We start from the raw sequence: 17,179 nt of genomic DNA, 5'->3' as shown, positions 1-17,179 counted from the left end.
TTAATACGGTAATTATTACTTTCGTTACTACTCTACGCATGCTGTTTTTTTGACTATGTACTCAAGGTGAAATATTTTGTTCCTTTCTTTCCACGGCAAATTGTGCATCAACAAGAGCTAGTAAGAAAGAGAAACTATTGATAAGATAATCAACTACATTTGAAAACGTGATATTTATACGCGCCTGTGTGTAGTGTGTGTGTTAATAAAAATATCCATATATATGTATACAATACATACCTACGCATTTATCTACGAAAGTTCTAAGTACTGTACGATTTATTTACGTTTTTGTGTATTTTTGTATTGTTTTGAACAAATAAAACAACAATTTTCACATACGATGGCTCTCTGTGCTTGTAAATGTCTGAATGTAACGTTAGAAAGTGATACATTTGAAGATAATGTAGATATTGGAAAACTGGAGCTCACATCCACCGAACAAAGGGATATTTTTTTCAGTGAGGTACCGTCAGTAAACATGTCACGGCCTTGATTTATTCGAAGGGTGTCACACAAGACCCATGTACAGCAATTATGAATTAAAACAATGTTTTCATGGTAAAAAAACACTTACGCAGTATCTACTGTAATACATAACAGTATGCGTGCGGCACAATTTCGACTTATTTACTTTACTATATTCACAAAACTTTAAACGAATAAGGTTACTCTACTTGTAATTCTGTGCACAAATAATGTACGCTCTATAAATTGTTTACAATGGAATATACTAGTCGGTATAGCTGTGCGTAAATATAGAAAGACCTTGAATTTTATAACATGTTTTAATTCAAAATTTATTTGTTTCGGACATAATAGTCACCTCTTTCTACTCTTGCCTGTTTTTCTAATTTATTATTTTCAATTTTTAATATTAAATAGTTTGTTAAGCAGTTTTCTTTTATTGATAATTATTTTTCTTATAAAAAGAGAATATGCTAAACTGAAGTCCTAATAGTTGTTGATCTTTTTCGCCAGTACGAATGCAGTTTATCTCTATCTGTCTTACATATCTTCTTTATAAAGTTAAGACCCTAGAGGATGGTAGGTGTACAATGTAAGTAAGAATGTAAATAAAGAAGTAAACCTTATAGACTGGCGCCAGCTATGACTATACTGCATTATATCATGCCCATAGCACAACTTTGACAGGTTTATAATGTCCCCTAATGATTACTTTTGTATAAAGGAATGTTACATAACAGACAGTTTTGTTTTATTAATTTATTACATATGTATAAAATGTATAATCAAAATGCCTAACAAAATGTTTTTGACATTTTAGAAGCTGTTATCATGTCCTGCCAATGGTGTCAAAAGACAGGTGGTACAGCAAGCTTTAGCTGGGACCCATGTAGTAGGTCGCTGGACCATACACACTTGTCTTGCTTGTGATCAGATCACCCATGCCATTCTGCAGGATAAAAATGCTCTCTCTGTTATGCTGATTCCCAAGACTCTTCAAGTGAGTTTTTATTTTTAAACTATAGCTATTATTTTCATCATGTTTACAACATGAGATACCTTTATCTTGTTATCAATATCTTGTGTAATTCAGATTATCTAACCTTGATTTATTAGTTTTTTATCTGTTACTGTTTGAATAACTGAGTATAAAGATTATGTAAGTAATTATGCATATTGTTGTTACAGACATCATCTGACCGGGTTAATTACTTAAAGAAGTCACATAATTTCTCACCAGTATTCAACTTGTTAGTGCCAGAAGTAACAAATGACATAGAAATGAAAGAGAATGTGGACACTAACAATTTCATGGTTAGTGAAAAGAAGAGATGGCCACCAAGCCACCAGGTCATTGGAACCCTCAGCAAGCAGCTGAACCAAACCCTGCAGTCACAACTGGAAGCTGTTGAGGAAACTGTTAGGCAATTTCGATCAGAAGTATGCAGAATTTGAAGCATACAGGAAAGAGCACAAAGGGATCACAAAATATTAGCTAGGTAGGACCTTACTTAGATGCATACATTTTTTATTTTAACATTGGTTATATCTTAGGATATAAGATTTTAGAAATAGTGCGAAAGTTGTCAGTGCATTATTAACTACAATAATTATTTGTTTTCAGTATCATAAGTAAGGCGCAAAATAATGGTGAAAATGACTGGAGAGTGGACACAAGCTTGGACAATGGTCCTCCCTCCCCTCAACTACCTCCACTACAGAGAAGAAGACTGTCCTCACTTAAAGATGCCAAAAAAGCCCAAAATATTATTAAGGTAATGTAATCCTACTGCTAATATAAGGTAATATAAAAAATATATCAAATATATTTGTTTAATTCAATGTTTGTTATTATTGTGAAAAAAAAAATTAGATTTTAGAAAAACAAAATTGCACACGGTCCAAGTTTGAATTAACATAATACAGTGGAAAGGCTTTATTATTCCATAAAAATGTACACTGATATTTTAATTTTTGGAATATAGATCTTCATATGGGTGAAGTCATTAGCAATAACTGTTTTGTTTAACATATTAACTTGTTATGTATTTACTGTCACATTGATTTTCATTTTAATATTCATATTTATTAGCAATGTCACGAATGTTAAATGACGACATTCCCAAATGTGAACAATTTTTAATTAGGTGCTATATGGGTTTGTTCATGAATTTACTGCCAAAATTAAACCTAAGTTATATTTACGTAGATTTTCACAGAAACTTACGGTTTGTGATAAAGTAATATTTCAATATGAGTTTAATGAATGGTGACTTATTAATTTCAATTTAAGAAAGTGAAACTAATTGTGATTAAAATACTATAACCATAGTCCATTTGAGTTAAGAAAATAGTAATTCATCAATGCAACTAAAAGGATCATAGTATTGGAACAGTGAAGGAAAACCATAAAAAAATTATAATACTTTCAAAGTTCTTAGTGTTATTTACTTTATGGTTTCCTTAAATATTATAAAATGTATTATCAAAGACACTGCATGCCTTCTTTATTTAAAGAACACAGATTAAAATACTTAAATATTTAAAACTACTATAAATTATTTCGCTTTCAAGACCATAGAGTAAGTAATATCTTATGTAAGATTTACCACTGTTAACTTGATTTCATAATTTTTCTGTAGCCTATTGATTTGAGAACAAAGCTGGGCTGATAACTATGACTCCCTATTTTCCTATCGCGAATGAACTATAGAATCAAATTAGACTAAACATTTTAGTTACTTTATCACTCAACACATTGGTTATGAAACTGACTACCATAATATTATGATAAAATATTATGTTATGGTATAAATAAAAAAGGTTCTGATAAAAATATTGCTACTAGAATGTATTAAAACTAATCATTATATTATTTAGTAAATGTTATTTTTTATGAATCTTAAGAAATGTTTTCCTTTACTTATTTAAGACATTGTATTTTTGAAAATAATATACAAGTTAACACTACTTCCGTTGCGTGTGGTGCGTAATCGGTAAAAATTACGCGAACAATCATGTACGACGGAACTGTTCCTATTAAAAAGTTTTTAAGAATACATTACAAAACGAAGTACTCCGCCGCGTCTGTCTGCCTGTTTGAATGCATAAACTCAAAAACTAGCCAACGGATTTCAATGAAGTTTGGTATAGAGATAGTTTGAGACCCTGGGAAAGACAACGGCTACTTTCCATCCCGGGAAATATATAGCGGGGTTTATATCCGGAAAATTCTTTCAGGCGGGCCAAGCCGCGAGCAAAAGCTATAAGTAATAAAAATAGATTTAATTTGAAGTAGTTACATAAGTGTCTTTAGAAAGTTGGAGATTTATTCTTATCATAATATGATTATTATTTAGTATGACAACTTTAACAGTAACTAAATTATCATTTAGACTGATTTAGACATTGTCAATTTAATCAGTGGTATTGTTAATTTACAAATTCTTTTCACATTTCAAATATTCGCCTAAAATAAGCATAAACTATTACGAATGCAAATAAATCGTTGCACCAATATCACTTATGTATTCGTCCAAAACCATACATACACATTTGTTGTATATATCTTAAGTTCTACCATTATTTCCCTTTTTTGTTGAAACACACAAAATTTATTATTCATTATATTTTCCAGCCAAATAAAACTATACCTGCAGAAGAAGATTCGTTGGATGCGGAAGATCTGTTTGACTTAGAAGCGAACGATTCGCGTCATAACATGGCTTCTGATCAGGACGACTATGATTCTGATCGTAAGTTAATACTTATGTTATAGTTGGATAGTTTTATATCTTTTCAATTCTAAGAAACTAGACAGATCTGTTGACCTCTTACGACTACTGTATACACCTTAAAAAATTGGTATCAGACCAGCAGTTTGTCATAAAACTAAAGAAAATTAGTGTGTCGACCACATTAATGTGGAATAAGGTAGCATGGAGATAAAGTGTGCAATGTATGTGTCCACAGAAGGCAGCAACGACGAGGGCATCCACATATCGCGGCTGCGGTGGCGGCGCGCCCGACATCGCGCGCTCGTTGCCCATGAACATGCCCAAGTTCCCCAACGATCGTCCCTCTCTGCGCGATTTGGACGACGACGTAAGTCTTTATAGAATATGAATAGTGTTGATGATTGAGATTGAACTATTTATTAATTTTGACAACGTATGCTGTGGCGCAGGAGGAGCCGGCGGACATCGCGGCGAGCATCAAGGCGCTGGCGCGGTCGGTGCACGGCGACGTGTTCGAGCTGCCGCGGCCGCGCTTCTCGACGCAGATCTAGCGCGCGGCGCCTCCGTAAGGACGAACCTTAGCGCAGCTCTCAATTCCGTGTCCGAACGTTCTCACTGGCCGCGTCTCCTCTCCTGCGAGACGCTTTTGACATTTGAATTTCTATCGTGAATCTTCTTGCCCGATTCTGTTGTGATCTTTATGCACGGAATTAAAATCTGCATTATTATACTGAAAGGGTTGACTGCTTTATAATTTTAAATATAACGATACGATATACGTCTAGTTGTGTAAGTTACATCAGTGTGCTTGAATTTTAAATGATTTGAACACTAGCCATCTATTGGTGCTCTCAGATTGTGATCGCGGTGACCCTAATTGCAAATTACACGGAAACGCGAATTATTTTAGTGAATATTTGTAAAGACCGATGATGCAATCATTTTCTGGAATGCGATACGATTTTTTCCTTACATTGTAATAACATTTTCGTTATTCATATAAGGGCAATGCTTATTTATGTATTATGGCGTGGTTGTTATGCAAACATTAAAGTGAAATTTCCAGACAGTAGTAACTAAACCTATCAATGCAATAGTCAGAGATTTGTGCTTACAGTGTAATTTATGCATATAAAATTTTAAATTACTTTTAACATGTAAAAACAATAGTGATTTTTAAATACTAGTATTGTCAGTAAGTTTCTATGAAAAATTTAAACAAATCATGCACTCAACATTTCATAAGCAGCCTAAATAGTACCTTGAAATCGACTTCCATTTATTTATATTGTAATTTTCTTTAAGTATGTACAGCACGACTATCTTAAAATATATATCAAACTAAATCTTAAAAGCACATAATATCGTTTACATTTAATTGAAAAAGATATAAATCGATGGGTACTCCCAATCAATGGCAAAGGGTGAAATGTTTCGAAATCGTTCTAAAGATAATTAGATTTTACATTAATTACGAGAGTGGAACCGACAGGAATCAGGTTATATGGACACTTAGCACTGCACCCATTACACATTTCTATCCATAACGAACAATATTGTTGACTCTAACAATGCATCTACAATTCCTTTAGAATTGTAGATACCTATTCATGTCAATGATGATATTTAAAATAATTTAAAACCATTTTTATTTTTTTACTGTTAGTATTTCTGACTGCCTCAGTGGCGTAGTTGTACTGCATGAGCGGTACGGCAGCGCTCTGAGGTTCTGGGTTGAAATCCCGGGTCGGGCAAAGATGTTCGGGTTTTTGTGTCCGATATGGTGATAGGCTTGCCTCCTATTACTCTTGGCGAAAACTGGGTGCCCTGGTTGCGCCTCTGCATACCCCATCGGGGATAAATGCGTAATGTATGTTTTGTATGTCTGTTGAAGGCTTAATTCTATCTTTTCTAGTTGTATTTAAATCAAAAGACTGGTTAACAGTGAACTGACTGTATACAGATGTATGATAGTAGTCATATGAATGTTTGCATAATTACCGCGCTAAAAATATGCCATATTTAAGCATTTTCTATGCCACGCTTCAGTTATTTGCCAGTAAATAAAGTGGATGAAACGAACGGGAGGCTAAACGTGTATAAAATATATAACGCATATTATGCTAAATGTACCAATCGAAATTGTTTGCCCGTATTCAGAGGAATATTAAAAATAAAAAAAAACGCTTGTGTACGTTTGTCATTTAAAACTATTACCTTGTTTTATAACAAGTATTAGAATAGTGTATGATGCATACTGTTATGGTAAAATTAAAATAATTCCGTCAATTAAGGAAACAATTGGTTCTACTCATCTACTGATTGATGGACACAGATTAATATATGTTGCCATAATAATAATATGCCGATGAATGATGGTGCAGTGTGTGTTGCGCACTGCGCAGTGAGTGTAGAGCCAGAGTACTCTATGGCGAGTGTCTTGACGTCAGTTGCTTTTGTTAAATGTGTGTACATAAAATTATTTAGATGACAAGTATATGATTACGGATTGTTAACATCTAAGTCATATCCCCGTTAATAGATTTTCTATCATTTTTATCTGGTGTTATCTTAATGGTAAGTGAAAAGTGTACAAAACTATAAAAAAACTTGCATTTCTTACTAGTCTCTTAGGGTCACGAATTATTTCTGGTGATTAAATTAGTTTCAGTTTTAAGTAGTACATAATATATTAAATTATGATATAAATTTAAAAAAATAATCAATTCATATGGAATCATGAAGATGTACATAAATAGTTAAGATCATTGTTATTGATTTTGATGACGACTCAATGAAAACTTTTGAAATACATTTATTTTTATACCCAACATTTTGAATGTTTACGTGGGGCGATGCAGCGGCATTCGGTGAGGCTCAGGAGTAGGATTCGGTGACAAATGACGATGTAATTGGATGTTCTATTGTTTTGTATACTGTAGTAGTCTTAAATCTTATTGCTATATTTTTTAAAGTTAGTTTATGAATATGTTTTCTTGTGTGCGTGTGTCCATGTCAGTGTCTTCCATCAACACTGTTCTTGTCAAACAGAAGAGTGATTTATTTTCTATGTGATGTCATTTGTTTCAGTCAGTTATGTTTAATTAGGTTTTACTAATAAATTGTTTCATTGGCGTGACAAAAATGAGATGGACCTTGAATGTATTGAATTTAGAGATCAAGTAATAAATATAGAACGTGAATCTTAATTCTGTTTTCATTTTATCCCGATCTTATCAATCTCTTATACTTACATATCTTTAACATATTTAAGCTACACGCTAAGTTATATCTAGGTCTCTACTATCCATAGACAATGTGCGAAAACTGGAAATTTCTGGTCATTGTGAACTCATTCTAGAAAACAATTCGCGACACTATGGGCATCCGTTTCCATAGTTACCGCGTCACAACAAAAGTGACAATCTGCGAAACACCTATATTTTATATTTTCGTAATTTTATGTGTAGAATCAAATTGGAACAATGTTGAGTTCGCGTTACTACAGCGCTTCTCGACTGGGCACCGACGCGAAGCCTCGCACGGCTATGGTGTTAGACGAAGACGAGGATCTGTACTCGGGCTTTAACGATGTGGCGCCCGCCCTGGACACGCGCAACCTGCGGGAAGACGAGGTGTTCCAGGAAACTCTTAGGACGGCCGGGATAGGCAGAAAAGTGCCCAGCCGTATGGGCACCGGGGTTAGTATTACAAGTAACTATACATTTTATATGATATTAATTTTTATTAATATATCATATGTTATTGAAGAATGTATTTGAGACGTGAATATTAACATATCACCTTTATTAGATTTATCATATGACCGAAATATTACTTACAATCATAGTTTACGTAGTACCTACTGTATATACTATTTCCTTAATATGAATCTACTGCCTCTTTAAGTAAATAAAATCTATAGAGGTCACGGTCATCACATGCAGGTGGAAAGTTCCACATGGCCATTTTCCGTAGTTCCATTTTCTATAATAACAAACATTCAATGTTCACCGTACTCTAAATAACAATTAATTAATTTATGGCAAATATAGATTTAAGAATATTTTTTAAATCAATATAAATTAGCCACCAACTCCGTCCCAATTTGGAACTCTCTAAATCCAACCATAAAACTTAAACGAGGCAATATAGGAGTATTAAACATCGATTTATCATTTGCAACTAATCGAAAAGTAAAGCTTTGGAGTTGATTAACAGATGACGCGGATAGGCACAGTGGGCATGCGTGACGAAGCGGCTCGGCACGCGGCTCCGTGACTGCGCTCCGCGCCGCCGGCTACACCTCCGCACAGCGCGACCCGCCCGCCAGGAACTGCGGGAACGAGACAGGCATGGCTTTATACCTTTTACAGTACGACTGTCTTGGCCTATATCTGTCGTCACCCGCTGGAACCTACCCACTAACGATGGCTTTATCACCACTCGTGACTAACTTCACGGCGTTATTCACAAATCGTATGCATCCTCATCAGAGGATAAAGTCTTTTTAGATATAGCTAAGAAATTAATAGCAAAATAATGATATTTTAAGAAAGTTTCCATAAAACAGATTTTTACTTTATTATGCGTAAACATCTGTGTTAGTACTACTTTTTCCTGGAGATACTAGAATTGCACTTCAGGACTTTGCCCGTAACCAAGCTCCAATTTAACCCATTGTATGTTATAATAAATGTTACAGTATCGAAGACCGAGTAAAGCAAATGGAGGCCCGCATCATGGCGTTAGTGGAGGAATCGTGCATGCTGAGCGCAAGACACGATCCCGATGACCAAACCAGCGCTAAAAAAGAAAATGATTTGGGGCAGGTCAGTTCACATTAGAATAAATATCGTAAAATTAGATAAGTTGGTTAATGTTTTATCATAATGCTATGCAGCTAGTAAAATAACCGGGCATTATGAGATCTAACATCCAATGTCTCGTGGTGATAAGAATAACGTGCTACGCGTGTTTAATGATTCTAAGTTCAGGTTGCTGTTGCTGTTTACGGACCGTCGTTTCTCTAGCCATTAAGCCAGCGGCTTGTTTCGTCTTACAGTCATACAAAACAATGTTTATAAATACATTTAAATTTATTTGGTTTCAACCTTTTTTTGTTTTCAGGCGTTATCTAAAGCTCAGGAAGCCTCAGCCCTTGAAAGACAACTAATTCGGATGCAAGAACAGGCAAATCTTGGTGACTCGCATAACTTAGATTTAACTTTCGCTGTAAGTCACCTTTAATCAAATATATCTTTATGACCTTAAAAAGAGGTTATTAGATACTCGTATATTGGACGCTGCGGTAACAAAATAAGTCTAAGCAACATTGCTTAAAGATATTGCGCATGTCTGCTGCAAAAACCTACTTATTATATTTGAAAACTTATTACGTTAAATTGATTTAGATACTAAATTTACTCCTCGATCTATATCGTATAAACTATGTAGTAAGTATTTACTAAAGTCCAGTGTTGGATTTGTCAATGAGCCGTATACGCGGCAGGTTAGGGGCAGCATATTTTTATATAGCTCTGACACGGTTGCAATTGAGGACTTTTTTACTGCCGCCAAATAGTCACCCGGATGCGAGATGGCACAAATTGAGTGGCCTATACTCAAGAAAAGTAAAAATCCTATTAAAGTTTATGTTTAAGCCGCTCTAGCTTTCGCAATCCTATACTGTGTATAACATGCTTGCAGGTTCTTTGCAACCTGGCCGGTCAGTACGCTCTCAACGAAATGTATACGGAAGCGCTGAACACGTACCAGTTATTAACTAGAAATAAGCTATTTCCACATGCCAATCGTTTAAAAGTAAGTAATTTTTTACTAAGACGTGGATACTGGTATAAAGCAAATATGGCTTTTCAACATAAATTTTTACTGTGATATCAGGTAAATATGGGCAACATATATTTCAAAATGGGTGAGCATCCTAAGGCTTTGAAATTGTATCGTATGGCGTTGGACCAAACGCCGACAGCGGAAAAAGATTTGAGGTAAACATCATACAAAATGAAATAAATACCAAAATTATAACAATTATAATTTACATATTGAACAAATGTTATTTAATACTTGTGTATATTTTTAGGATGAAAGTTATGCATAATATTGGTTTACTGCTAGTAAGAATGGGCAAATTCCGAGATGCAATAACTAATTTTCAACACATCATGCACGAACAAGGAGATTTTCAGACAGGTATACGTATATGATATATTTGTTTTATAAAATAAGTTACCTGTAGTAGGTACACTAATAAGTGTGCCTATAAAAATATCTTAAAATTAAGCTTGTAATGTTCATTTAATCAATTTCAGGTCTTCATTTGGTTTTGTGCTCCGTAGCGCTTAACGACGCTGAGGGCGGCAAAGCCGCTTTTCACGCTATGTTAGACGTCGAACCACCTACTTACCATCAGGACATTACAATCGATGACGTAAGCCTACTATAATTTGTTTCTTAATTTAAAGGTTTTGAAATAAAATTATTCCATTAAATAAAAGGTTTATATTATATTCTCACAAATACTCATTGGAAAGTGATTAATTTTTTATTACTCTTTTACTAGTTTCCAGGCCGTCACACGTCACGACTCAATATATATTATATCCAGATAACACACCTTTTAAAGGAAAAATTGTTCCCATTTATAATGTGGTTCAAATTAAGTCTTTCAGGGTCCTTACAAGTCATTACAGTCTATACAATGACTGATAGCATCTGAGTTGCAATGACGGATGAGTGGTTGCGTTTCTATAAATATTTTCTTGTTCTTAGCGATTGGGCCAATAGCGTTCGATTAAATGAATAAATTTGGTATGAATGCTGTATTGCAAGGAGAGCGACGCGTACGAGTGCGTGGTGCGCGACGTGGTGCGCGGCGACCGCCTGTCGCGCTGGTCGCGCCGCGCCGCCGCCGACGCCGAGCGCTGCCTCGCGCGCGCCGCCGCCGCGCTCACCAAGCCCGACGCGAGGGACGACGAGTCAGGGTGCGCGCCCACACTCACTGATACAACAAATAATACTAATTACCTTGATATAGATGAAATTACTATCGATTTTGAAACTGGTAGTATGGTGGTAGTATGAGTATTGATATTACGAAAATTTTAATAAGATTGTTGTTAATATTTTGCGTAATATTACTTCATTCTTTCAAATCACAATATATAAGTACAGGGGTATGTCGTGGTGTGTGGAAGCTCTCCGCGGATATAGCGGTGGCGGCGCGGGCGCGAGGCTAGAGCTGGGCGGCGCGCTCGCGGGCTTGCGGGCGTTCCGCACGGGCACGGGCGCGGCCACCGGGGCGGGCACGCGCGCGCTACAGCGGCTCAAGGCTGTGGCGCGCGCGCATCCCGACGACCGGGTATTACGCGCCGAGGCTAATGCTGACGCTGCCTTTGTGGCTTATGCTGTAAGTATTGAATTCTATAGAATAAATTATGTTATCGTTTCTCCTGTATTCATGCAAAATAAAAAGGATTAAAACATATAAAATTGTAAATTAAACTAAAACAAATATTAACAGTGTTTCTAGTTTTTATTCTAACATTTATTTATCTTTTGTGTTGACAGTTAGGCAGCTATTCTGAGGCGCGTGCACTGGCGGACGCAGCCTCCCGCGACGATCCATACTCGTGTCCGGCGCGCGTGACGGCGGCGCTGGCCGCCGCGATCGCCCCCGCGCCCTCCCCCGCCGGCCTCGCCTCCGCGCCGGCGACACCTGTCGCGCTCACGTGGCGCGATACCGCTTCGCAACTCACCGCCGCTACACATTTGGACCCTGCTGATCTCATCGCTATGCATGACTTGGGTTAGTCAATATTTAATAATAAAAAAAACATAGATATTGCTTTAATTTTTTAATTATAAAAACATAAATGAGAGCTAAGTAAATAAAATGTGTCAGATAAGTTTTTATGAATGAAATGAAAGTGAAACATAATTCACTTTCATTTCATCATGTTGTATGATAAGCGCTAGCCCTGGAGCGCAGCGGCGAGGAAAGCGCGTGCGAAGCGGCGGAGGCGCGATGGTCGCGCGTGCGCAGTGCGGGCGGCGCGGGCGCCACGCTGCGCGCCCTGGCCGCGGCCGGCCTGGCGCGCCTGGCGCGGCGCGGAGACGTCGCCGCCGCCGACCACTGGTAATTAACTCACCATATCACTAAGAGATTACAACTGATATCTTCAGACCGATCCTAAGAATAAATCGATCAAAACAGAATTGTTTGGATTGATTTCTTCGTAAAAAAAAACGAAATGGAATTAATGGAAAGGTGACCCCACTGTACCTAATGGTAAGCGGAGTAGGGTCCAGATAGAGTGTCACCTATCATATATTATCATTTGACAGTATATCGTTTAGTACAACATGAGTATGACACGCAGGTATAGTTCTATCGGCACATGGGACGCGGGCGTGACATGTGCATTGGCTCAGCTCCACAGCGAGATGGGAGACACCATGACCGCCAAACACCACTATCAAGACGTAAGTTACATTTGTGCGTCTGTTTCTGTCGTATCATAAATACCAATGGCTTAAGAAATTTAAGCGACGATAGCCTAGTTGGTTGTGGAACGGACTGCCGAGACGAATGTCCGCAGGTTCAAATCCCAAGGACACACACCTCTGATTTATCTAAAAAAATATGTGTGTATTCTTTGTGAATTATCGCTTGCTTTATCGGTGAAGGAAAACATCGTGAGGAAACCTGCATACCTGAGAAGTTCTCTATAGGAATTTCGAGGGTGTGTGAAGTCTACCAATCCGCACTAGGCCAGCGTGATGGACTAAGGCCTAATCCCTCTCTGTAGTAGAGGAGGCCCGTGCTCAGTAGTGGGCAAGTATTTATATACTGGTGTCCATCGTCTTTTTTATCTTTATTTGGTTGAGTAATGAAGCTCAGATATGAGTATAAATAATTTATGATTTAAGAGTTCAATGTCGACCATATTAAATTTTAATAATGTGTTCCTTGGAGGTAAATCCCAGCGGCGAAATCAATAGGTATCGCATGAATCTGAAAGTGTCTTAAACAACTTGATTGAAAGTGACACATTGAGTTACATATAGGAGTGGCGGTCATCACGATGAGACAGTAAAAACGTGACCAGCCTGGTACTTCGAGTGTTCATTAATGTACCCTGTCTTATGACAGGGCTGATATTATAAGAAATTCAACTCACTGCATACGCATTTTTGCCTCCTTTCTTAACCATTTGTACTGTTTTCAAGATTTTTATTATGGTATTTAAAAAGATGTGTCGCCTACCATTAAAGGACCCAATTAATAAAAAATAAAAACATTTGTTTCAGGTAGAAGCTATTTGGCCGTGCGAGTTGTCTGCGCTTGAATGGTTGGCCAGCGAGTCCCCGCCAGATGTCGCTCTACAACATTACCGTCGAGCTGCACGGCTACAGCCTAACAATGTATGTTTTTTCTGTCTGAACGCGATAAACTTAAAAACTACCGAACGGATTTTCGTGCATTTTTTATCAATGAATAGAGTGCTTTATGAAGAATTTCTTTTGTGCTCTCGCAAATTTTATGCTGAGGTTATAAATACAAAAACGTAATTAGTTTCATTTGACGATACACATGCATTACATAAAATATACATTAAAAACATTTGACGTAGGTATTTCTTCTGTTAATTTTTTGTCTTACTTAAGTTTTATCACACTTTTTGTCAAAAACTTTTCAAACCCGTGGAATTATTATGTACTACGTAGTACAGTCAAATCAATATTTTGACAACGATTTGACAATTTGAGTGAACTTAGGGTCCTAGGGAATAATTAAAGCAGAAAATATTTGTTAACAAAATATCCTCATAACTCCTCTATAAAAGTCAATGTCAGGCTGACGGCATAGGCGTAGTTAGGAGTGCCAAGGGTGGGCGACACCTGTTCTAGAAACATCTTTGCCTACCCTAGAAAAATCCTTGCTCTTAGAAGGGCCTTGTGTGGTGCAGTTCTTTAATTGAGTTCGACGAGTTTTTTTTTGCTTCCGCCAGCTGCCGTCCTAGAGAAAATCCAACATTATACCAATGGCAGCTTTTCTTAAAAACTAAGCCTAAAAAACTATTCCATAATGAATGCTGAATAAAAATCGTTTATTGCGTCAACCTACATCGCAGTGAGATAAGGGTAGGTGAATAAACATAATTTAATATACAACTAAACTTCATTATATTTAAAAACTTGCCAATATTATAAATACAAAAGTTAATGAAGATGTTTGGCAGAATGAAACACCTCTGTATGTATTTGGATGTTGTTTAGCACGGAAATAAATTACGTTTTTTATTCGGCAAAAGTTCACAGTAAAACTTTTATGGAGAAAGCCCTTCACGTGGACAAAGCCGCGAACAACGCCTAGTAGGAAATATAATGTAATTGTGATATTGTATTGTGTATAGCCTCAATGGGGTCTCCTTATCGGCAGCTGCCTGCGAGCCAGCGGCCGTTATCAAGAGGCGCTCGCGTTGTACAAGAAGATGAACACACGATTTCCGGACAATGTCCAATGTATGTGCTGTCCTTTTAAAATTTACGAAGCCGCCATTTTTATCATTAAAATAAAATATAAACATTCAATTATTTGAGTAAAAATCCTCTTAGATATATAGCTGTAATTGCTCTAACATATTCCTTTTCGAAGGATAACAAAAATTAATACCATTAAACATACTTTTACTTTGCAATATCTATATTACCTTAAGTCCTGTATTAATATATATAATATAACTGAGTATATATGCACTGAAGTCAACCAATATTCATAACTGGAAAACCGTAAATACGTTATATTCGAATTTACTATTATTATTATATTTGTCTAGGCTTGAAATTGATAGTGAAGCTTTGCGGAGACCAAGGTCTGTCGGAGACGAACGCTTGGAGCCGGGAGCTGCAGCGCGCCCAGGCTAGGATTAAGCAACTGGAAAGAGGTCAGTCGTGCCAGTCAGTTGATATATTTCTCCTTATTTCTGTTTCTCTCAAATGAGGTTTAGACCAGCATGAGACTTTTCAAAACTTTACTTTCGCAACTTTTTTTACTGTAAACAATCACGGCAAGATTACTTACGCAAATTTTGAAGTTTGCAGGACTTGCAACAAGTCGCATGTCTATGTGCATACTATTGAAATACTACCGTTAGTGTAAACGCATCTGGAAGTTCTTGTGCAGTATATTGCTGAGAGAACTTACTAGTCTGAGCTTAGATAACAGTTAACTAACATTTTAGTACTAAATAGTTTAATAAATACTGAATTTTATGCCGTTCTCTGTTATATTGCTCCTATAAATAATCATAGATTTCAATATAAAGTCTTCTATAGTAGATATTTTATCAAATCGACGATTCTTCACAATTAAAACGTTTCTATTACCTTGTTCGACACTGCTCAGTATGCTAATATTAGGCGTAACCAATTGCGATTTCGCTTTATATTCGTTTCGTCAAATAATTAATATAATTTGCAATTCCGCATTATATTTTAATCAATTTTCTAATCGAGGTCATTAAAAATGGCACGTGCGCGTTTTTTGATTCATGGAAGGTAATGCTAATATGCGTTTGATTTATAGTGAAGTGAAGTAGGATAAGAAGGAATGAATTAAAAGTAAGAAGTTAGTAAATCTAATAGATTTAATTATAAAAACAAACTTAATGTGTAGGCAGAGTTGCGACCAGGCACGCACTTTTGCCATGTGTGCCGTCCTTGGTAGGGGACGAGCCTATTGCCATATCGAACACAAAAATCCAGACTCCCACTGCATTGTAACAAGTTAATACACTAATTTCACTCAATTAGTTTCGATTTCTTTAATCTCTAGACACTTGTTTCGTACAAACTTCTATTATCAAAGTAGACAAATCTAAACATCAACTGTATATTTAACAGTTTCGGTAACATCAGCTGGCAGCGGTTCGTCAGGTGCGAGCCAATCTCCGGTGGACCAAATTAGAGGTAATATTGTTATGTACCTATATAATAAGTTTTGAATAATAATACGTGCGAAATTAGATATAGATAATCTTGTTTTTCGCAATATGTACTTACCATTGGGTAATCAAAAATGTAAACGTATTGGTGATATTATCTTACTACGTAGTTCTTTTATAAATCGATGGAAATAATCTTTCTCTTTGTACATTATATCCAAGGTTGGAAGCAAAGACCCACATTCCAGCGCATTCAGAGTTATGTCCAACCCAAGATATGGCAGCAATTGAGACTATCGCTGTACCTAACTAGAACAAACCCAATCTACAACGAATATTAACTTTTTTAATCTAAATCTGCCAAACTTTAGACTTTACCTGAAGAACCGAACACTGAGACTGGTTAAATTTCAAAATAATAATCATCAAAAATAATTATTTGTAAACACCGCTGCAGACATAACATAATATTATAGAGTTCATCTACTTCTAATAAGTTTTTGTGTCGATAACATACTTGCTATCAATTAAGATTGTGCCCAATTCACGATCCAGACGCGGGAAGCATTATCCATTTATTCGAGGCTTCCGGTATATAAAAATGACTATAGGCAGCTTATTTGTTACATCATGTACAATCATATTATTATAGTTATTTGCATGTTTTAACTATTCATTTTTTAACGAATTGAAGACACACATTTCCGAATTAGTTTACATCCTATGTGTGAATCTAAGCAGAGCGAGCGTATTCCCATATCCGCCATAATATAATCCCGGTAGTCCATTATGTTTTTTTTTATCGAAATCTCACATGTTATTGCTAGTACTGGCAATCGGAACTAAATCACTAGATTTACAATCGCAAGCCAATAAATCAATAGGACAATATCTTATCACCTCACCCATCCATGAAGCGAGTTATTCCCATATGTTAGATGACGCAGTTAAGCCGGATTAAAGCGTTATTGTGAATTGTAATTTGTTGCGTGTGTTGTGCGTTGT

General features: G+C 36.4%; 1 protein-coding gene and 1 non-coding gene across 2 annotated transcripts; both read left to right on the top strand.

Moving 5' to 3' along the window:
* The first annotated feature begins 108 nt into the window (after window positions 1–108).
* On the top strand, window positions 109–7,414 carry LOC115445821. The gene is made up of 7 exons (XR_005112789.1): window positions 109–466; window positions 1,289–1,468; window positions 1,657–1,967; window positions 2,093–2,243; window positions 4,106–4,223; window positions 4,441–4,572; window positions 4,655–7,414. It is a non-coding gene; the product is annotated as an uncharacterized LOC115445821 (transcript).
* Window positions 7,415–7,538: 124 nt separating this feature from the next.
* LOC119190155 (intraflagellar transport protein 88 homolog) lies at window positions 7,539–17,166 on the top strand. The gene is given in 18 exon segments (XM_037441376.1): window positions 7,539–7,906; window positions 8,427–8,457; window positions 8,460–8,555; window positions 8,907–9,037; window positions 9,336–9,440; window positions 9,915–10,028; window positions 10,110–10,213; window positions 10,309–10,418; window positions 10,538–10,656; window positions 11,058–11,209; window positions 11,400–11,634; window positions 11,796–12,033; window positions 12,198–12,363; window positions 12,608–12,710; window positions 13,539–13,652; window positions 14,645–14,753; window positions 15,068–15,175; window positions 16,134–17,166. Coding segments are annotated over 18 exon segments (2,352 nt in total). The 5' UTR covers window positions 7,539–7,690; the 3' UTR covers window positions 16,235–17,166.
* Window positions 17,167–17,179: the final 13 nt, after the last annotated feature.

This window comes from Manduca sexta, chromosome 22, assembly GCF_014839805.1.
Source record: "Manduca sexta isolate Smith_Timp_Sample1 chromosome 22, JHU_Msex_v1.0, whole genome shotgun sequence".
NCBI classification, from domain to species: domain Eukaryota; kingdom Metazoa; phylum Arthropoda; class Insecta; order Lepidoptera; family Sphingidae; genus Manduca; species Manduca sexta.
The sequence above is the reverse complement of the archived record's forward strand: the minus strand, read 5'-3'. Positions and strand labels throughout refer to the sequence as shown.